This window comes from Scyliorhinus canicula, chromosome 24 (genome assembly GCF_902713615.1).
Source record: "Scyliorhinus canicula chromosome 24, sScyCan1.1, whole genome shotgun sequence".
NCBI lineage: Eukaryota > Metazoa > Chordata > Chondrichthyes > Carcharhiniformes > Scyliorhinidae > Scyliorhinus > Scyliorhinus canicula.
In genome coordinates, this window is record NC_052169.1 from 3,814,889 (window position 1) to 3,838,294 (window position 23,406).

Here is a 23,406-nt window from a genome sequence, read left to right on the forward strand (position 1 = left end):
CAATCGACCTACCCTGCCCATCTTTTTGGGTTGTGGGGGGTGAGACCCACACAGACACGAGGAGAATGTGCAGACTCCACACGGACAGTGACCCGGGATCGAACCTCGGCGCCGTGAGGCAGCAGTGCTAACCGCCACACCCCCGTGCCGGCCTGGTGTCTGAAGCACTTTGTGATGGTGCAGATGTGAAAAGTGTTGCATGAATTGATATTCTCATTGGGGCACAGCTGAATATTTACTGATGGAGCAGCTGTGGACTGACTCAGAGCAAACTACACATTTGTCTCTCTTTTGTTACATTGCTGCTCGCCAGCAATATTGGCTGAAATTCAGAAACAAGTCGGCACAAGAGGACTCACACCTTCTGTTGAGCCAGAGCTGCTCCCCCCCCCCCCCCACCCCCACCCACCCCCCACCACAACCAGGTGCAAACCATGATCCCACAAGGCCCACAGAGTGGTGCATGCTTTAACATTGCTTGATATTTTTGTGTAGTAGTCTTAATTCATCCCTTTCAGTCACTCATTACTCCCTATCCATTGGTAGATCTGAAAATATTGCCACATCTTTGGGTTGTGGGGGTGAAACCCACGCAGACATGGGGAGAATGTGCAAACTCCCCACGGACAGTGACCCAGAGCCGGGATTCGAACCTGGGACCTCGGCGCCGTGAGGCGGCAGCAATGCTAACCCACTGCGCCACCGAGCCGCCCAGAGCTGTCCCTGTATGTCATAGAATCATTGAATCATAGAATTTACAATTCAGAAGGAGGCCGTTCGACCCATCGAGTCTGCACAGCCCTTGGAAAGAGCACCCCACTTCTTCAAAAATTAATTTAGAGTAACCAATTGTTTTCTTTTCAAATTAAGGGGCAATTTAGCGTGGCCAATCCACCTACCCAGCACATCTTAGGATTGTGGGGGTGAAACCCACGCAGACACGGGGAGAATGTGCAAACTCCACACGGACAGTGACCCACGGCCGGGATTCGAACCCGGGTCCTCAGCGCCGTAGTCCCAGTGATAACCACTGCACCGCGTGCTGCCCCAAGACCACCCCAGTTAAGCCCACACCTCCACCCCACCCAACCTTTTGGACATTAAGGGCAATTTAGCATGGCCAAACCACCTAACCTGCACATCTTGTAGAGGAGGTACAGCAGGTTCTGAGCCATTGTCTGGTTCACCATCTGGAAAGTCCAACGATACATGTTGCAGACATTATTCACTTAGTAATGAGTGGATGCTGATGTAATTAGCATGCTCCAGGACCTCTGAGTTGGTGATTTTGCCTTGCCATGAGATCCCGAGGGTACATCTGAGCAAAGATTGGAACTGGTCACCTTTTTACTGACTAACCTCAAGATGTAAAAAATTCTTCTGCTGTTTTAAATTTCTTGTATTGTAGATTTTGCACACTTATTCAATCACACATTTGGCCCTAACTGAAATGCACTCCAAGTTCTTCCTGTGTAAGAATATTGCTGCAAACTTTATTCAAGCAAAGTTTTCATTATAACAAACAGATAATACCAGCCCATCCTTTTCTTAAACAACAGCCCCCCAAACCCCGCCTCCCGCCATAAAGAAAACAAAACCTTAGCAAACCCTGAACCCAACTAAGAAGACAAACTCCTTTCCCTCCCCCTAACCACTGACCAACCCCCGAGAAAAGGAGATGAAAACTACCGCCTCGAGTGGAACCCTTTCCCCGACCACCTCAACATAACTTAATCTTCTCCAGGTGTACAAATTCCGTCAAATACCCCAACCGAGCCGAGGATTTAGACGGAGTGGGGACCTCCAACCAAACACGACTTGCCTCTTGGCTATTTGTTTTTTTTTTAATATAATTTTTATTGGAATTTTTTACAGAAAATATAAAACATAACGACAAACAATGAAATGCAACAAAATAACCCATAATAACTGTGACACCCCCAGACCGTATTGGCGCATGTATCACATCTCCCCACCCCCCCAACCCAAATGAACAACAAAAGAACTTTAAAAAATATTCAAATTAAATAAACAAACATAGTCATTGTCGGCCCCCCCCCCTTTTCCCTCTTGGCTATTTGTGAGTTGAAGGCTCAGGCGTCCGCCCTCGTCCCCGCCTGCAGTCCCGGCGAGTCAGACGCTCCGAAGATGGCCGCCAACGGGCACGGGCTCCAACTGAATTCCCAAAATCCCTAATAACGTATCGGAAAAGGAGACCCAAGAAGCCGACAATCTTGAGGCAACACCAAATCACGTGCGTGCGATTCGCCGGTACCCCTGAACACTGCTCACACCTATCCTCCACCCCTGGGAAGAACCCACTCAAACACATCCTTGTCAGGTGCGCCCTCTGCTCCCCGTGTCTGCGTGGGTTTCGCCCCCACAACCCAAAGATGTGCAGGGTAGGTGGATTGGCCACGCTCAATTGCCCCTTAATTGGAAAAAAATGAATTGTGTACTCTAAATTTATTTTGAAAAAGGTGCGCTCTATGCACCACCTTAAATTGGATCAGACATAACCTCGAACACGAGGATGGGAAGTTGATCCCTACGCACAGTCTCACCCCACATCCCCTACTCCAGGACCAAACCCAACTCTTCCTCCCACTTCCTCTTTACCTCCTTGAGTGAAGCTAACAACTGACCATAAACCTTCCATGATCTTACCCTCCCCTACTTCACCCCCGGCTAGTACCATATCCATAATCGGTGGAGGAAATGAAGGAAGTTCCTTGCACAAAAAATCACGCATCTGCAACTATCTAAATACACTTCCCCTCCAGAGCTGAAACTTCTCCAGTAGCTTGGAGGGCAACATAACTACCCTGCAAAAAACATATCTCTAAACCTCTCCATCACTCCCTTTTCCCATACCTTAAACGATGAGTGTACGTCAGACAGCACAAACCTATGGTTTCTACAGATCGGAGTCAGAGGGACATGGAACCCAGCTTCTAATGCGGTCTAAACTGATTCCAAATCCACAAGGTAGCTATCACCAGCGGAATAGAAGAGTGGGGGAAATGTAAATGGCACTGTAACCAGAGTGCTCAGACTAGATCCCTTGCACGAAACGTCCTCCATCCACCCCCAAAAAGATCTCGAATCTTCGAACCACCCTGCACCTTACCAATGCTAGTAATAACTAAACAGATTGGGTAAAGCTAACGCGCCCCCACCCCCGGACTGCCTGTCCTTCTGCGAAAACGTCCCACCCACCCAAGGAGTCTTCGTTGCCCAAACAAAAGTAGAAGTCAACTTGTAAACCCTGCAAAATAAATTCTTGGGAAGAAAGACTGGAACAAAACAGAAACCTCGGGAGAATCTTTACTGCCTGTACCCTTCCCGCTGGGGTCAGAGGGAGGGCATCCCACCATTTCAAGTCGGAATCCACCCCAGTCACCCCACCAGAAAAATTGAGTCGATGAAACCCCCCCTCCCCCAGAAACCCAAACACCAAAAGCTAGTCTTGGCCAGACGGAACGGTAGCCTCCCCAGGTCAGCTCCCCTCCCCCGGGGTGGGGATGTGGAGGGGGTTCACCGGAAAAACTTTGCTCTTACTCAGATTTAGCTTGTCCCCCAAAAAGGAGCCAAAACTCCCGAGCGGCTCCATTATCGTCCCAACATTTTTGAGAGGGTCTGTAATATTTAGTAACAGATCGTCCACATGGAAGGATATCCCCCCCCCCCCCCCCCCCCCCCCCCCCCCCCGCCTCGCTCTATCCCCCCTCACCCAGTAGCCGACCTCAATGCAAAGGCCAGCGGCTCGATTGCTAATGCGGACAGCACCAGCAATAATGGGCACCCCTGTCTTGTACCCCTGCCCAGTTGGAAACAACCTGAACTCGGGGTATTGATACGTACACTTGAGGAGGGGGCCCAGTATAAAAGCTTAATGCATGACTCAGATATAGGGCTTGAACCCGGGACCTCGGCGCCGTGAGGCAGCAGCGCTAACCACTGCGCCGCCCTGCTGCCCCTTCACCAACAACGAGACCGGCCGATATGACCCATGTTCTCTGGGATCCCTGTCCTGTCTCAGGATGAAGGAAATTGAAGGCTGTGTTAATGTGGGTGGCCGGACTCCCCGAGATACAGAACCATTCAACATATTGAGCCAAACGAAACCAAAAGCCTCAGCTCGTTACTTTACAAAAATAAGATCAAAGTCAACAAAACAATATATCGACGATCACACCCCCCCCCCCCGCCCAAACCAAAATTTAATACAGAATCTTAGAGGGAAAGGCAACAATACCCAAACCCCTCCCCCCAAAAAAACGATACAATAGGTGGCAACGCAGGTCGATAGAGTGGTCAAGAAGGCATACAGCATGCTTGCCTTCATTGGACGGGGTATTGAGTACAAGAGTCGGCAGGTCATGTTACAGTTGTACAGGACTTTGGTTAGGCCACATTTGGAATACTGCGTGCAGTTCTGGTCACCACATTACCAGAAGGATGTGGATGCTTTAGAGAGGGTGCAGAGGAGGTTCGCCAGGATGTTGCCTGGTACGGAGGGTGCTAGCTATGAAGAAAGGTTGAGTAGATTAGGATTGTTTTCGTTGGAAAGACGGAGGTTGAGGGGGGACCCTGATTGAGGTCTACAAAATCATGAGAGGTATGGACAGGGTGGATAGCAACAAGCTTTTTTCAAGAGTGGGGGTGTCAGTTACAAGGGGTCATGATTTCAAGGTGAGAGGGGGAAAGTTTAAGGGAGATGTGTGTGGAAAGTTTTTTACGCAGAGGGTGGTGGGTGCCTGGAACGCTTTGCCAGTGGAGGTGGTAGAGGCGGGCACGATAGCATCATTTAAGATGCATCTAGACAGATATATGAACGGGTGGGGAACAGAGAGAAGTAGACCTTGGTAAATAGACAACAGGTTTAGATAAAGGATCTGGATCGGCGCAGGCTGGGAGGGCCGAAGGGCCTGTTCCTGTGCTGTAATTTTCTTTGTTCTTTAATACAAAATATCATCCCCAACTCAGCCCCTTATAAACACCCATCGACAAGCACAATCCTAAACCCACATTACAAAAATCCTCTGCCAGATACAGATGGATTTAACCATAAACAAATAACAAACTCCATAGTCCTCAAACACCTTCATTCATCCCCAGTCCATGCTTCCTGACAAATTTGCATCTTCCAGTGTATCAAAATAATAGTCTCTTTTCTTAAAAGTTACCCTCGGACGAGCCGGAGCCACCACACCAAAGCTCACGTTCTTGTACAGCGCAACCTTCGCCTTATTAAAACGCCGCACGTTTTCTCGCCAGCTTTGTCGCAGGATCTTGGTATATCCTGGTGGCTTGACCCTCCTATCTACAGTCCCGATAATCCTTCGCCCACCTCAGGACCCGCTCCTTGTCCAGGTATTGATGGAACCACCACCTGAGGTGGTGGCCCCAATCTGGGCTTCTGCCTCCGTGATCTATGGGCACGCCCCAAATCAGGAGGTCTTGCAAAGCCCTTCTCCCCCACCAACTCTCCAAATGTCTTGGACATAAAGTCCGCGGAGTTGGAGCCCTTCAGGCCCTCCAGCTGCCCAACGTTTTGCCATCTGGAACGGTTCTCCAGATGGGTAACCCTGACTGTTAGTGCCCTCCACTCTCCGTCACCCCTGCCTACAGAGACAATCCGATCACTGTGATCGGAGAGCACACTGCCTCCACCTGTTTTGAATCGTCTCCTCCTGTACCTCCATCTGTTGGCCCAACGTCTCCATGGTTGCCCGGATTGGGGCCAAAGCTCCCCCCTCCTCCGTTGCCTTTTTCAGCTCCTCGGTCATCTCCTGTCGCTGCTTCCTAAATTCATCGGCCGGGAACTAACCAAATTCTCGGTCCTCCATTGAGAGGCTCCAGCCTCAGCAGACGCCGCCACCGCCATGTTTTCCCTGCTGGCGCTCTCCGAGCTTCAGACCCTGCCGACGTTCCCTTATCCGCTTGGGACTGCTTCTGCTGGACATGACACGAACGGGGGGGCATCCTATACTACAGGGGTGGGCAAACTTTTCCGTGCAAGGGCCACATTCAGAAATTCACAATTTTAAAGGGCCGCATAGTATATTAAGTTTAATAATTAATATTTAAAATAGCCAAAATAAAAGGTTTTTAAAGGAAAAAAAGCAATTAATTTTTATTAATTAATATTTTAAAGTAGAAACTTCACATGAAACACATTTATTTGAAAAACAAAGTAACTCAGTTTAAAGAAAAAAAAGCAATTAATTTTTATTAATTAATATTTTAAAGTTGAAACTTCACATGAAACACATGTTGTGCCAAGCAATGATCACCCTACTCAAGTCAACGTATCCACCCTATACCAGTAACCCAACAGCCCCCCCCCCATTAATCTTAAAATTAAAAAAAAGAAATTTAAAATATAAAATTTTTATTTTTTTTTTTATTTTTTTTATGACTTGATCTTGGTGGGCCGCATAAAGACCTTTAGCGGGCCGTAGTTTGCCCACCCCTGCTATACTACCTCAAAAATAAACGCCCGTACATTGGGCGGAAAGGGCAGAAAACCCAGTGCCCCATCGGGAGTCACAGTGTGTGCGTCCGTTCAGCACATCGCCACCACCACAGGTCCGAGGCGTCTTGTCTCTAAGTGTGTTATAATAAAGGACCTCTGGCTGATTTCAGCTTTTCCTTGACGAATACCACTTTGAGGCAGTAGTGTGGGACTGCTGCACTGTCAAAGGTGCCCTTTATCATCAGAAACGTTAAGCCAACATCCTGGTAACCCTCTGTGCTGGGCACAGAAGATCCCACAGCATTGTAAAGAGTAGGGTAGTTCTCCCAGCATCCTGGTCAGGGTTTATCTCCAACCTAACCCGATTACCCAGCCTTTATTTCACCACTATTTGTGGGACCTTGCTATGAACAATTTGGCTGCATGTTTGACAGCGACTATACTTAAAAATACTTCATTGGCTGTCACTCACTTTGAACCATCCTGAAGGTGTGGAAGTTGCTATGGGAATGACCTTTTTTTTCTCCTTCCTCTTACCAGCCCTGATGTCAATATACGGCTCCCTACCCATGTATGAATGGGCCAGCTTGGTGTATGTACGAGTTCTTAAATAGGCCTCGAAACGCAACTTCAGACTTCAAGTCAAGCTTGCAGATCAACCAGCTGGCCCATTGCTACACCAGTGGTTGAGAATTTAAAATAATGTAACTGAGGTGGCCACTGAAACCAGACGTTGATTAAACTTCCTTCAGTTTGTTCTCCGAATTGATTGGTTTTAACACTAAAATGGACTAACTTTCACACTGCAGGTTTATCTCCCTCTGTGCGGAGTCTGCACATCCTCCCCGTGTGTGCGTGGGTTTCCTCCGGGTGCTCCGGTTTCCTCCCACAGTCCAAAGATGTGTGGGTTAGGTGGATTGGCCATGCTAAATTGCCCGTAGTGTCCTAAAAAGTAAGGTTAAGGGGGTGGGGGGTTGTTGGGTTACGGGTATAGGGTGGATACGTGGGTTTGAGTAGGGTGATCATGGCTCGGCACAACATTGAGGGCCGAAGGGCCTGTTCTGTGCTGTACTGTTCTATGTTCTATGTTCCCTCTGAGGCAAACAGTTTCAAATCGTTTGAAGCTTAGTAGAAAAGTGTACACTGAGTGTTTTCAATGTATTTAGTGTGATTGCATTAAATGCAGACATTATGGGAATGTAAAGCAATGGAACTGGAGCAGCTGATTCACCTGGCCATCCAGCTCCTTCCACAGGCGATCTACAATCTAACCCAGCCACTAAATTTACAGGTGATAGATCTCGGATCTGCTGGGCCAGAACTCAGCCCTTGTCAATATCCCCAATTTCTCCAAATATGAGAAAATATCCTTCAGTTGCTGCCTATTCTGCAGGATGGATCAGGATGGATGGATGGATTTGTTTATTGTCACGTGTACCGAGGTACAGTGAGAAATATCTTTCTGTGTGCAGCTCAAACATATCATTTCATACATGAAAAGAAAATACGTAATCGGGCAACACCAGGTCCACACTGTAAATACATAGACACCGGCATCGGGTGAAGCATACAGGGTGTAGTATTAATCAGGTCAGTCCATAAGAGGGTCATTTAGGAGTCTGCTTTAGGAGTGTGCGTGTTCTCAGACTTTTGTATCTCCTGCCCGATGGATGAAGTTGGAAGAGTGAGTAAGTCGGGTAGGAGGGGTCTTTGATTATGCTGCCCGCTTTCCCCAGGCAGCGGGAGGTGTGGACAGAGTCGATGGATGGGAGACGGGTTTGTGTGATGGACTGGGCTGTGTTCACGACTCTCTGAAATTTCTTGTGGTCCTGGGCCGAGCAGTTGCCATACCAGGCTGTGATGCAGCCAGATAGGATGCTTTCTATAGTGCATCTGTAAAAGCTGGTAAGAGTCAATGTGGACATGCCGAATTTCCTTAGTTTCCTGAGGAAGTATAGGCGCTGTTGTGCTTTCTTGGTATTGTGTCGACGTGGGTGGACCAGGACAGATTTTTTGTGGTGCGCACACCTAGGACTTATCTTCTCTCTTGCGTGCCTCCTAAGCTCCATATATCCCATCTTACACTCACCCCTCCTCCCTACTTCCTCACCGTGTTGGAAGGAAGCTTTATTGCGCCTGCTTTAGCTTATTATTTTCCACTATCTCACAATTGCATTACTTTTTCACCACTTTCCGTGATGGAAACAGAAGTTTGAGGGTTCACGCCCCATGTAAGAATTAGGAGCAGGAATAGGCCATTTCGTAAGACCATGAATGCTCTTCGTTCTTAGAACCTTCCTAAACTCTCCCCACATCCTTACGATTCCCTCTATAATACCCAAGAATAGATCAATCTCTGGCCTGAATGATTGAGCACCACTCTCCTCTGAGGTGGAGAATGAAGCAATTACATCTCGATCCTAAATGGTGGATAGTTCAGACTGTGGCCTGTGGTTCTCTGGTTAGTGCAAACGTGTAGACTGACACCCCGTCCAGTACGAAGGAAAGTGCAGTCCTGCCGATTAACCGTGAACTAGGCCTAAACGCATTGCCTTTAGCCTCGTCTCTCTCTCTCTCTCTCTCTCTGCGCTGGTCAATCCGGTCAAAATGAAACATCCCATGGCAATATTTGAGGAACAGGAAGTGATCCTCATGCCTTTCCTCAACCGACATCACCAGTAAACACAAAGTTAACCAGAAATTCATGACATATTGGGGGAACATTTCAGAAATAGCATGGTTTCCATATCCACAGCACATCCCTGGAAAACCCTGATTTTCTTTCAAACCCTTCTCTCAAGAATCCAGTTCCCTTTTGAAACAATTATGTTCCAGAATCTTGTTCTCTTTATTTGTTGCACCGTTTTACATTCTGTAGATAATGTGCAGGCTACAATTTCTTAACCTTAAAAAAAAAAGGGAAGTGAAATTTGCTGAATTTTCTAAAAGCCTTTTGCGGCCATTTCGGATGAATTATTTTCGTTTAGATTTTAAAAGTGCCCCGCTCTCGTAGGGTAAGCAGTCGCTATTCTTCCAGAAAAGCAGAGTTCCGCCTCTTGCAGAGGTTCCCAGCATCACCGATCTTTGACCAATTTGATTCACTCCATGTGAATCCTGAAAGGAAGGACAGTGGACAGGCAATGGCAGCATTCAAGGAACCAATAGGTGAACTCCAAAAGTTGTTTATTCCTATTTGGCGCGAGGGTAGCAAAGGGAACTGTGGCCAGACCCTGGCTTACAAAGGAAATTAGAGTTTGTATTAGATTCAAAGAGGCATACAAGTTAGCAAGAAAAAGTAAGACCTTATTTTATTAGAACATAAAAAAATACAGCACAGAACAGGCCCTTCGGCCCACGATGTTGTACCGAACTTTTGTCCTAGATTAAGAACAAATTAGTCTACACCCCATCATTCTACCGTAATCCATGTACCTATCCAATAGCCGCTTGAAGGTCCCTAATGTTTCCGACTCAACTACTTCCACAGGCAGTGCATTCCATGCCCCCACTACTCTCTGGGTAAAGAACCTACCTCTGACATCCCCCCTATATCTTCCACCATTCACCTTAAATTCATGTCCCCTTGTAAAGGTTTGTTCCACCCGGGGAAAATGTCTCTGTCTACTCTATCTATTCCCCTGATCACCTTATAAACCTCTATCAAGTCGCCCCTCATCCTTCTCCGTTCTAATGAGAAAAGGCCTAGCACCCTCAACCTTTCCTCGTAAGACTGACTCTCCATTCCAGGCAACATCCTGGTAAATCTCCTTTGCACCTTTTCCAAAGCTTCCACATCCTTCCTAAAATGAGGCGACCAGAACTGCACACAGTACTCCAAATGTGGCCTGACCAAGGTTTTGTACAGCTGCATCATCACCTTTTGGTTTTGTATTTCATATGACATATTTTTAGGGTTTTGGTTATTTACATATGACAGCACAATCTGAAAATGGGAGGGGGGGGGGGGGGGGTGTTACGTACAAGGTTACCCAGGTAACTTCCCCTCTATCCCTGCTCTCCTTTTGGATACATTGGCTTGGCTGTCTGCCAGTTTTATTTACATGTTGGTCCCATTCTGACCCCCACAACATGGGACATTGATTCAAAGAAGGCTGTCCAGAACTTGACAAGTCTGGGGCACGTCCAGAACATGTGGGTATGGTTGGCCCGGCCTCCCTGGCAACGTGCACATTTGTCCGCTACCTCCGAGAAGCTCCTGCCCATTTGAGTTCTAGTTAGCAGCGCCCTGCGCACCACTTTCATGTTGCATTCGCCTTAGCCTTGCCCATGTTGAAACGGGGGAATTTATAACAGGAACAAAGAAATGGCTGAGGAACTAAATTTGTACTTTATTTCTGCCTTCGTAAAGGACGACATGAATAATGTAAAGTTCTGAGAAATACAGGTTTTAATGAGGAGCTGAAGGAAATCGGTTTAGTGGGATTGAAAGCGGATAAATCTCCAGGGCCTGATAATCTTCATCCCAGAGTACTTCGGGGCAGCACAGTGGTTAGCACTGTGGCTTCACAGCGCCAGGGTCCCAGGTTCGATTCCCGGCTTGGGTCACTGTCTGTGCGGAGTCTGCACGTTCTCCCCGTGTCTGTGTGGGTTTCCTCCGGGCGCTCCGGTTTCCTCCCACAAGTCCCGAAAGACGTGCTGTTAGATAATTTGGACATCCTGAATTTCGCCCTGGAATGTGGCGACTAGGGGATTTTCACAGTAACTTCATTACAATGTAGGCCTACTTGTGACAATAAATATTATTATTAATTAAGGAAGTGGCCCTAGAAATAGTAGATCGATTGGTGGTCTTTTTCCAAAATGCTTTGGACTCTGGAATGTTTCCTACAGATTGGACGGTAGCGAATATAACTCCGCTATTCATAAAGGGAGGCTGAGAGAAAACAGGGAACAGTGAGCATAACAGCAGTAGTAAGGAAATTGCTGGAGTCCATTATCAAGGATTTCACAGCACAGCATTTGGAAAGCAGTGGTGTAATCAGACAAAGATTTACGAAAGGGAAATCATGCTTGACAAACCTACTAGAATTCTTTGAAGATGTAACTAGTGGAGTTGACCAGGGAGAACCAGTGGATGTGGTTTATTTAGACTTTCGGAAGGTTTTCGAAAAGGTCTCACATAGCCGATTACTATGTAAAGTTAAAGCCCATGGGATTCCAGGTGGTGTCTTGTGATGGATAGAAAGCTGGTCAGCAGACAAGAAGCAAAAAGGTGGAATAAATGGGTCTTTTTCTGATTGGCAGGCAGTGACTTGTGGGGGATTTGTGCTAGGATCCCAACTGCTCACATTATATATTAATGATTTGGATGAGGGACCTAAATGTATTATCTTTAAATTTGCTGATGATCCAAAGTTGGATGGGAGGGTGAGCTGTGAGGAGGATGCAGAGATGTTTCAGTGTGATTTGGGCAGGCTGAGTGAGTGGGCACATGCATGGCAGATACAGTATAATGTGGATAAATGTGAGGTTATCCACTTCAGTAGCGAAAATAGGAAGGCAGATTATTATTTGAATGGGTGTAAATTGAGAGAGGCGGATACTCAGCGAGACCTTGGTGTCCTCGTGCATCAGTCGCTGAAAGTAAGCGCGCAGGTGTATCGGCCGCTATTTTTAAAAACGGTTGCAGCTTTTTGTTTTACAAGTTCTGTAGTGGTTTTTATTCATTTATTTTATTCATTTTATTTTTTTTTTTTACAAGTTCGGGTGGGGGGGTTTATTTGATAAAATTTTACAGGAAAAAAATTCAGAACTTTGGACAGATGGAGACTCCATTCTTTCCGACACAGGAAGGCTTCACCTTCATCCAACAGGTTCCATTGGAGGAGCGTGTACGAGGGCCAAAGGGACCCAAAACCATTTCCTCCATTTTTGTCAGCAGCAAACAAGGTCAGAGAAAATGGTGGGTCGCGCAGGTCGGCCGGCCTGGGTCACAAAGGTCGGCCAATTGGTAAAAATGGGTCCCCGGAAAAACAGTTTGAAGGACACTGATCTAGTGAACCCCCTCTGAACTGCCTCCAATGCATCTACATCCCTCGTCAAATAAGGGGACCAAAACAGTGCACAATACTCCAGGTGTGGTCTCACCAATTCCTTGTACAGTTGCAGCAGCTCTCCCTTACCTTTACCTCCACCAGGCTGGAGAGGTTCCATTATGGAGCCTCTTCCAGATGTGGCTCACTTCAATCCCCAGGTACCTGAATGTGGTTTGGATCACTCATGTTGACCACCTTTATCCCAGTATGGAATTGATTTTGAAATATTTCCACTTTGTAAAGGTAGGTGCTAAGTGTCAGGTACAAACTCCTCCACACCCTTTCAAAGTGGCTGCATCAACCTTTTTGAATTGTGACAAAACAGCAGCCTGAACCTTTCCAGTAACTGAGCATGCAGGAAGCTGAGAAAAAAGGGACGTTTCAAGGTACAACTCCCACATGATCTGACAGTTTTTCACCAAGTCGATAAAGAGGAAGGGTTGAGGAGAGGTCAGATGCTCAGTTTGGTGTTTTTGTTGATGTTTTTGCATTGCGGAGCTGAGAGAGACTTTGCATTTATATAGCACCTTTCATGTCATCAGAATGCCTCAAAGTGCTTTGCAAAGTATCTTTGTAGTAACGGAGTCGATGCAAAAATATACTTGATTCTTAAAATATCTGCAAGAACAATTCAAAACATTTGCTAATGGCCACCACAGAAAGTGTAATTGTTCACAAGTTGTCTACATGGGTCACAAGGAATTTCTTCAGCCAGAGGCTGGTGAATCTGTGGAACTCCTCACCGCAGAAGGCTGTGGAGGCCAATTCACTGACTGTCTTTAAGACAGAGATAGATAGTGTCACGATATGCAAACATGCAACCAATGAGCACTCATATTAGGACACAACCAATGGGCAGTCAGGACACTCAGAGGTGGCATCACCACAAGGGGGCGCGACATGAACACTATAAAAGGGATGAGGCACTCACACCCTGTCTCTCTCCACAGACAGACATCTAGAGAGTTAGACAGGGCTGATCAGCAGCATCACACCCCAGCACGTGGCTTAGAGCAAGCTGCTACAGTTAGACGGAGTTACTACAGTTAGATTAGCAGAGAGTCAAACTCATTTGAGAACTGTGTTAATAGTTCAATAAACACGTTGAACTTATTTCAGAGTCTGGATCACCCTTTAATTAAGACTGCATCAAGTAGCAGCCAGTGTTATCCGAAGCAGCAGAACACAATAGAGAGGTTCTTGTTAATAAGGGGATCAGGGGTTATGGGGAGAAAGCAGGAGAATGGGGAAAATATCAGCCATGATCGAATGGCGGAACAGACTCGATGGGCCAAGTGGCCTAATTCTGCTCCTATGTCTTATGGTCTTATGGTCATGTTACACTCTGAGTGCTTCAACACAATCATGAGGCATGAAATGAAGTCAGTGGTGTAAAGTAGGAAACGTGGGAGCCACATTGTGCAGAGCAGCTGCCTTAAACAGTAATGCGAAAATAATCAGAGAATCTGTCTTTGAGACTGAGGTATAAATATTTGCCAGGACACTAAGCGGAAATATTGTCCCAGCTTGGATCTTTTATATTCACCTGATAGGCTGATGGGGCAATTTAATGTCTGACGTGAAAGATGCCACCTCCAACAGTGCAGCACTCCCTCGGTAAATGTGGCAGCCAATGTGTGCATGGCAAGATCCCACAATGAGCAATGTGACAATGAGCAGATCACTTTTTTAAAAATATTTTTATTGGCTTTTACAATTTATACACAGTAACATTTTACGTTCAATATTTACAGCACGTGTGGTTCTTATGTACGTATCATCAATATTGGCATTTCCTCCTCCCCCCCACTTTCCCTTCACCCCGTCCCCCCTCTCTGGCCCCTCCTTGGCATCTTTCTCTTTCGTTCTGGGTGTTCTATCCCCTAGCTCTTATTCTCCCTTTCCCGCCCCTCCTTCCCTTAATGTTTCCGGTTGCCGGCCTTGTGGCTTTGAGAGGGGGGGCTTTCGCCTCCCCCCACCCTGTGTTTCTCCCTATAGTTCCCCTGAGTTCCGTCCTCTCTTCCTCCCCTAAGAGTTGTGTCCCTGTCTATCTTCTCCCCTCTCTCACTTTTCCCCTACTCGCCGTTGGCTTCCAACAAGTCTTGGAACAGGCCGACGAATTGCCCTCACGCTTTGAGGAAGTCATCGTCCGACCCTCGGATGGTGGATTTGTTCTTCTCCAGGTGGAGAAGTTCCGAGAGGTCAGCGAGGCAGTCTGCAGCTTTGAGCGGTGCTGCCAATCGCCAGCCGAGCAGGATTCTCCGGCGTGCAATTAGGGAAGCGAAAGCGTGGGCGTTGGCCCCGTTCCCCATGTGTAACTCTGGCTGCTCCGATACCTCGAAGATTGCCACTATTGGGCATGGCTTCACCCTCACCCCCACAACCTTGGACATTGCCTCGGAGAGGCCCAGAACCCAGCAAGCTTGGGGCAAGCCCAAAACATGTGGGTGTGGCTGGCCAGGCCCCTCTGGCACCGTTCACATTTGTCCTCCACCTCCGGGAAGAACCTGCTCATTCGAGTCACCTGTTTTTTTTGATTGGCGTCTGTCCCATTGTCGATGAGGACTGGGTCAATATTAGAGATTCTCTTTTGAACCCCAGTTTAAGGATTCATTGTGTCTCTCCTGCCCCACCCTACGGGGCTGGTTTAGCACAGGGCTAAATCGCTGGCTTTGAAAGCAGACCAAGGCAGGCCAGCAGCACGGTTCAATTCCCGTAACAGCCTCCCCGAACAGGCGCCGGAATGTGGCGACTAGGGGCTTTTCACAGTAACTTCATTTGAAGCCTACTCGTGACAATAAGCGATTTTCATTTCATTTCACCCCCACCTCCTGACTGTACTCAGGAGATATCATTCTAACTATCATCAAAGAACAAAGAAAAGTACAGCACAGGAACAGGCCCTTCGGCCCTCCAAGCCTGTGCCGACCTTGCTGCCCGTCTAAACTAAAATCTTCTACACTTCCTGGGTGCGTATCCCACTATTCCCATCCTATTCATGTATTTGTCAAGATGCCCCTTAAACGTCACTATCGTCCCGGCTTCCACCACCTCCTCCGGCAGCGAGTTCCAGGCACCCACTACCCTCTGTGTAAAAAAACTTACCCCGGACATCTCCTCTAAACCTTGCCCCTCGCACCTTAAACCTAGGCCCCCTAGTAATTGACCCCTCTACCCTGGGAAAAAGTCCCTGACTATCCACTCTGTCTAATCTCATCACATTTTCTTATTCATACATTTTTAATTGTTCAAATGACACTGTGTGAGATGACAAACAACAGATTTGGTAAATCGGACTGAGTTGCATTGACATCGCAGCTGTCACTATTTCAGTGCTTGCGTGTTAGTATTTGATGTTCATGTCTGTTTGCGCACACAGATGGGCGTGTGTGTACATTTGCGTGTGCAAGCATTCTGTGCGTTTTGTCTCTCCCTTTGTCCTCTCCTTTTCTAAACGCTGCGTTATTTTCTCCTGTCTGAAGCTCGGCACCTGTCAGATCAGCTGGTTTGTGCTCTCGTCGGATCCTGACCTGCAGATTGTTTTCTGCTCGTTTTATATTCTGTTCCCTGGCACCTGGACCCTTCACACGAAAGAACAAATTACTTTACAATCCGTTCCAGTAACCTAATCGCTTGACTGCAGCCGAATGGAATTCTCCCCCCTTCCTTTCCTTCCCACAGCACAAACAGTTTCTCTCTTGCATATCCAATCAGCAGCTTTTTAAAAAAATTGAACCTGGGAACATTAAGCTCCGCATTCCTGGCTCCGCAGGCTGCCTGTGAGTCGGCCCCTCCAGTTCCCACCTGTCAAATGAGGAATGCCGCAGTTAATGATGGGAGACAGCTGTTAAAACAGGAATGGGCTGGGGAGTTTTGGGCTGAGGAAGAGGAGGAGAGATTTGACCAGGTGCGGACAGCTGGTTGATGCCACCATCAATTCAACCAGAGACACGAGTTGGTGTAAACTGTGGCTTTAATCGGCTTACAACTGAGCCTGCCTGCGACTGTGCTGAACTGAGGGCGGACTCACAGGACCGCAGCACTTATACTTCCTGCTGAGGGCGGAGGCCTGTACATGCTCTTCACCTCCCCCTGTGGGCAGAGCCGCGCAACGGCTCACAGACAGAGCCCACAGGGACACAGTAATGTACAGTGTGAATTATTTTTTTTTATTTTTAAATTTAGATTAGCCAATTATTTTTTCCAATTAACGGGCAATTTTAGCGCGCCAATCCACCTACTCTGCACATTTTTGGGTTGTGGGGGCGAAACCCACGCAGACACGGGGAGAATGTGCAAACTCCTCACAGACAGTGACCCAGAGCCAGGATCGAACCTGGGACCTCAGCGCCATGAGGCGGTTGTGCTAACCACTAGGCCACCGTGCTGCCCTACAGTGTGAATTACAGCGGTTACACATTCACCACATTGGGTGCTTTATGTCTGAGCTGCAAATTATACTTCGAGACTACACCAGGTGGTTGGGTTGCCAATGCTCGCTCTGGAACCTCCGGGAATAGAAGATTAATCTCCAGGATTAATCTGAAGCAAAGAAAAGTCCAGGAGAAAGATGAAGCAAAATAGTATTTTCTCAACTTTTCCAAACAAGTTCATAATAATAATCTTTATTAGTCACAAGTAGGCTTACAGGGGCAGCACGGGAGATCAGGTTATTTAGTTTGAGATCTAGGGCAGCATGGTAGCACAGTGGTTAGCACTGTGGCTTCACAGCTCTAGGGTCCCAGGTTCGATTCCCCGCTGGGTCACTGTCTGTGCGGAGTCTGCACGTTCTCCCCGTGTCTGCGTGGGTTTCCTCCGGGTGCTCCGGTTTCCTCCCGCAAGCCCCGAAAGACGTGCTGTTCGGTGAATTGGACATTCTGAATCCTCCCTCTGTGTACCCGAACAGGCGCCGGAATGTGGCGACTAGGGGCTTTTCACAGTAACTTCATTGCAGTGTTAATGTGAGCCTACTTGTGACACTAATAAAGATTATTATTATTATACATTAATACTCAATGAAGTTACTGTGAAAATCCCCTGGTCGCCACGGCACAGTGTGGCCGGTGGATTGCGCCCACTAGTTCTGTTTCCCTCTCCACAGATGCTGCCGGATCTGAGGTGGTTTTCCAGCATTTTCTGTTTGCATTGCGGGGAGATCTCCCTTGCTCCACTTTGAATAATGCTGCGAGATCCTGGACAGGCCCCTGAAAGGATAGAAACAGCCGCCAGTTTGACATCCGATCTAAAGGACGTACCTCCGTCCTTGCAGAGTGTCGGCCAGTATGCTGGGGTCAATAGTTTGAGGTGGAACCTGAACTTATTTGAAAAGCGAATCTAGGCTGACATCTAACCGGAAAGGTCAGGGGACGAGGCGGTGGAGGCAGATGGAATCACGTGTAACCTCAAACAGATAGCACAAGTTGCTGCAAGATGTTGCTTCAGATCAGCACTACAAAAGGCTGGGTGTTGCATTTACCTCGTGAGTCTGTGCAAACCTCTTCCATGGCTGTAAGGCAGTGAAGCAAGTGCAGCAAACAAAGCCGAGATGGTATCACGCGCATCCTGTGACTAACAACTTCTCTGTGTCTGTGAGCTGTGATTCGCACTGAGTCACTGAGTCCCGGCTCTAAACAACTCCAGGGGTGTCTGTACATGCCAGGTGCCAGCTGCCCCCAGAGCGAGGGCCCAGCAGCCACTGTGTGACCAGCTGCCCCCAGAGCGAGGGCCCAGCAGCCACTGTGTGACCAGCTGCCCCCAGAGCGAGGGCCCAGCAGCCACTGTGTGACCAGCTGCCCCCAGAGCGAGGGCCCAGCAGCCACTGTGTGACCAGCTGCCCCTCAGAGCGAGGGCCCAGCAGCCACTGTGTGACCAGCTGCCCCTCAGAGCGAGGGCCCAGCAGCCACTGTGTGACCAGCTGCCCCCAGAGCGAGGGCCCAGCAGCCACTGTGTGACCAGCTGCCCCCAGAGCGAGGGCCCAGCAGCCACTGTGTGACCAGCGGCCCCCAGAGCGAGGGCCCAGCAGCCACTGTGTGACCAGCTGCCCTCAGAGCGAGGGCCCAGCAGCCACTGTGTGACCAGCTGCCCCCAGAGCGAGGGCCCGGCAGCCACTGTGTGACCAGCTGCCCCCAGAGCGAGGGCCCGGCAGCCACTGTGTGACCAGCTGCCCCCAGAGCGAGGGCCCAGCAGCCACTGTGTGACCAGCTGCCCTCAGAGCGAGGGCCCAGCAGCCACTGTGACCAGCTGCCCCTCAGAGCGAGGGCCCAGCAGCCACTGTGTGACCAGCTGTCCCCTCAGAGCGAGGGCCCAGCAGCCACTGTGTGACCAGCTGCCCCCAGAGCGAGGGCCCAGCAGCCACTGTGACCAGTTGCCCCCAGAGCGAGGGCCCAGCAGCCACTTTGTGACCAGCTGCCCTCAGAGCGAGGGCCCAGCAGCCACTGTGTGACCAGCTGCCCTCAGAGCGAGGGCCCAGCAGCCACTGTGTGACCAGCTGCCCTCAGAGCGAGGGCCCGGCAGCCACTGTGTGACCAGCTGCCCCCAGAGCGAGGGCCCAGCAGCCACTGTGACCAGCTGCCCCCAGAGCGAGGGCCCAGCAGCCACTGTGACCAGCTGCCCCTCAGAGCGAGGGCCCAGCAGCCACTTTGTGACCAGCTGCCCTCAGAGCGAGGGCCCAGCAGCCACTGTGTGACCAGCTGCCCTCAGAGCGAGGGCCCAGCAGCCACTGTGTCACCAGCTGCCCTCAGAGCGAGGGCCCAGCAGCCACTGTGACCAGCTGCCCTCAGAGCGAGGGCCCAGCAGCCACTGTGTGACCAGCTGTCGCGGAGCGAGGGCCCAGCAGCCACTGTGACCAGCTGCCCCTCAGAGCGAGGGCCCAGCAGCCACTTTGTGACCAGCTGCCCCTCAGAGCGAGGGCCCAGCAGCCACTGTGTGACCAGCTGCCCCTCAGAGCGAGGGCCCAGCAGCCACTGTGTGACCAGCTGCCCCTCAGAGCGAGGGCCCGGCAGCCACTGTGACCAGCTGCCCCCAGAGCGAGGGCCCGGCAGCCACTGTGACCAGCTGCCCCCAGAGCGAGGGCCCAGCAGCCACTGTGTGACCAGCTGCCCCAGAGCGAGGGCCCAGCAGCCACTGTGCGACCAGCTGCCCCCAGAGCGAGGGCCCAGCAGCCACTGTGTGACCAGCTGTCCCCAGAGCGAGGGCCCAGCAGCCACTGTGACCAGCTGCCCCCAGAGCGAGGGCCCAGCAGCCACTGTGACCAGCTGCCCTCAGAGCGAGGGCCCAGCAGTCACTTTGTGACCAGCTGCCCTCAGAGCGAGGGCCCAGCAGCCACTGTGTGACCAGCTGCCCTCAGAGCGAGGGCCCAGCAGCCACTGTGTGACCAGCTGCCCTCAGAGCGAGGGCCCAGCAGCCACTGTGACCAGCTGCCCTCAGAGCGAGGGCCCAGCAGCCACTGTGTGACCAGCTGTCGCGGAGCGAGGGCCCAGCAGCCACTGTGACCAGCTGCCCCTCAGAGCGAGGGCCCAGCAGCCACTTTGTGACCAGCTGCCCCTCAGAGCGAGGGCCCAGCAGCCACTGTGTGACCAGCTGCCCCTCAGAGCGAGGGCCCAGCAGCCACTGTGTGACCAGCTGCCCCTCAGAGCGAGGGCCCGGCAGCCACTGTGACCAGCTGCCCCCAGAGCGAGGGCCCGGCAGCCACTGTGACCAGCTGCCCCCAGAGCGAGGGCCCAGCAGCCACTGTGTGACCAGCTGCCCCAGAGCGAGGGCCCAGCAGCCACTGTGCGACCAGCTGCCCCCAGAGCGAGGGCCCAGCAGCCACTGTGACCAGCTGCCCCCAGAGCGAGGGCCCAGCAGCCACTGTGACCAGCTGCCCTCAGAGCGAGGGCCCAGCAGCCACTGTGACCAGCTGCCCTCAGAGCGAGGGCCCAGCAGCCACTGTGTGACCAGCTGCCCCTCAGAGCGAGGGCCCAGCAGCCACTGTGTGACCAGCTGCCCCCAGAGCGAGTGCCCAGCAGCCACTGTGTGACCAGCTTTATCTGATCCAGACATAAAAGCAAATTACTGCAGATGCTGGAATCTGAAACTAAAACAGAAAATGCTGGACATTCTCAGCAGGTCTGATAGCGTCTGTGGGACGAGAACAGAGCCGGGGTTTCGAGTCTGGATCTCTCTTTGTCAAAGCTTTGCAGCACTCCCTCAGTACTGACCCTCTGACAGTGCGGCACTCCCTCAGTACTGACCCTCTGATAGTGCAGCACTCCCTCAGTACTGACCCTCTGACAGTGCAGCACTCCCTCAGTACTGGCCCTCTGATAGTGCAGCACTCCCTCAGTACTGACCCTCTGACAGTGCAGCACTCCCTCAGTACTGACCCTCTGACAGTGCGGTACTCCCTCAGTACTGACCCTCTGACAGTGCGGCACTCCCTCAGTACTGACCCTCTGACAGTGCGGCACTCCCTCAGTACTGACCCACTGACAGTGCGGCACTCCCTCAGTACTGACCCTCTGACAGTGCGGTACTCCCTCAGTACTGACCCTCTGACAGTGCGGCACTCCCTCAGTACTGACCCTGTGACAGTGCGGCACTCCCTCAGTACTGACCCTCTGACAGTGCAGCACTCCCTCAGTACTGACCCTCTGACAGTGCGGCACTCCCTCAGTACTGACCCTCTGACAGTGCAGCGCTCCCTCAGTACTGACCCTCTGACAGTGCGGCACTCCCTCAGTACTGACCCTCTGACAGTGCGGCACTCCCTCAGTACTGACCCTCTGGCAGTGCAGCACTCCCTCAGTACTGACCCTCTGACAGTGCAGCACTCCCTCAGTACTGACCCTCGGACAGTGCAGCCCTCCCTCAGTACTGACCCTCTGACAGTGCGGCACTCCCTCAGTACTGACCCTCTGACAGTGCGGCACTCCCTCAGTACTGACCCACTGACAGTGCGGCACTCCCTCAGTACTGACCCTCTGACAGTGCGGCACTCCCTCAGTACTGACCCTCTGACAGTGCGGCACTCCCTCAGTACTGACCCCCTGACAGTGCAGCACTCCCTCAGTACTGACCCCCTGACAGTGCGGCACTCCCTCAGTACTGACTCTCTGACAGTGCAGCACTCCCTCAGTACTGACCCTCTGACAGTGCGGCACTCCCTCAGTACTGACCCTCTGACAGTGCAGCACTCCCTCAGCACTGACCCTCTGACAGTGCAGCACTCCCTCAGTACTGACTCTCTGACAGTACAGCACTCCCTCAGTCCTGACCCTCTGACAGTGCGGCGCTCCCTCAGTACTGACCCTCTGACAGTGCGGCACTCCCTCAGTACTGACCCTCTGACAGTGCGGCACTCCCTCAGTACCGACCCTCTGACAGTGCGGCGCTCCCTCAGTACTGACCCTCTGACAGTGCAGCACTCCCTCAGTACTGACCCTCTGACAGTGCGGCACTCCCTCAGTACTGACCCTCTGACAGTGCGGCACTCCCTCAGTACTGACCCTCTGACAGTGCGGCACTCCCTCAGTACTGACCCACTGACAGTGCGGCACTCCCTCAGTACTGACCCTCTGACAGTGCGGTACTCCCTCAGTACTGACCCTCTGACAGTGCGGCACTCCCTCAGTACTGACCCTGTGACAGTGCGGCACTCCCTCAGTACTGACCCTCTGACAGTGCAGCACTCCCTCAGTACTGACCCTCTGACAGTGCGGCACTCCCTCAGTACTGACCCTCTGACAGTGCAGCGCTCCCTCAGTACTGACCCTCTGGCAGTGCAGCACTCCCTCAGTACTGACCCTCTGACAGTGCGGCACTCCCTCAGTACTGACCCTCTGACAGTGCGGCACTCCCTCAGTACTGACCCTCTGACAGTGCGGCACTCCCTCAGTACTGACCCTCTGACAGTGCGGCACTCCCTCAGTACTGACCCTCTGACAGTGCGGCACTCCCTCAGTACTGACCCTCTGACTGTGCGGCACTCCCTCAGTACTGACCCCCTGACAGTGCAGCACTCCCTCAGTACTGACCCCCTGACAGTGCGGCACTCCCTCAGTACTGACTCTCTGACAGTGCAGCACTCCCTCAGTACTGACCCCCTGACAGTGCGGCACTCCCTCAGTACTGACCCTCTGACAGTGCGGCACTCCCTCAGTACTGACCCTCTGACAGTGCAGCACTCCCTCAGTACTGACCCTCTGACAGTGCGGCACTCCCTCAGTACTGACCCTCTGACAGTGCGGCACTCCCTCAGTACTGACCCTCTGACAGTGCAGCGCTCCCTCAGTACTGACCCTCGGACAGTGCAGCCCTCCCTCAGTACTGACCCTCTGACAGTGCGGCACTCCCTCAGTACTGACCCTCTGACTGTGCAGCACTCCCTCAGTGCTGACCCTCTGACAGTGCGGCGCTCCCTCAGTACTGACCCCCTGACAGTGCGGCACTCCCTCAGTACTGACTCTCTGACAGTGCAGCACTCCCTCAGTACTGACCCCCTGACAGTGCGGCACTCCCTCAGTACTGACCCTCTGACTGTGCAGCACTCCCTCAGTACTGACCCTCTGACAGTGCGGCACTCCCTCAGTACTGACCCTCTGACAGTGCGGCACTCCCTCAGTACTGACCCTCTGACAGTGCGACACTCCCTCAGTGCTGACCCTCTGACAGTGCAGCGCTCCCTCAGTACTGACTCTCTGATGCTGTGCTGTCTCAGTACCGCACTGGAGAATCTGCCTGGGTTACACACTGAGAGGTGTGATTGCCTGGCTGGAATATACGTGCATGGAAACGGACAGATTTGGGTGCGTCTGGGATACTGTCCGGGTCAGACGAGGATTCCTGAGCTTCACGTGAAGAACGGCTATCTGCCGGAGTTATTTGAAGCTA

At 51.1% G+C, this 23,406-nt stretch overlaps 1 protein-coding gene across 1 annotated transcript in view; it reads left to right on the forward strand.

Annotated features, from left to right (window-relative positions):
- Nucleotides 1-2,882: 2,882 nt before the first annotated feature.
- LOC119956715 (tyrosine-protein kinase Fes/Fps-like) overlaps nt 2,883-23,406 on the forward strand; it is a 69,736-nt gene continuing 49,212 nt past the window's right edge. Inside the window, exon 1 of the mRNA XM_038784052.1 lies at nt 2,883-2,988. Coding sequence (XP_038639980.1) covers nt 2,883-2,988 — 106 coding nt within the window. The remainder of the gene's footprint in view (nt 2,989-23,406) is intronic.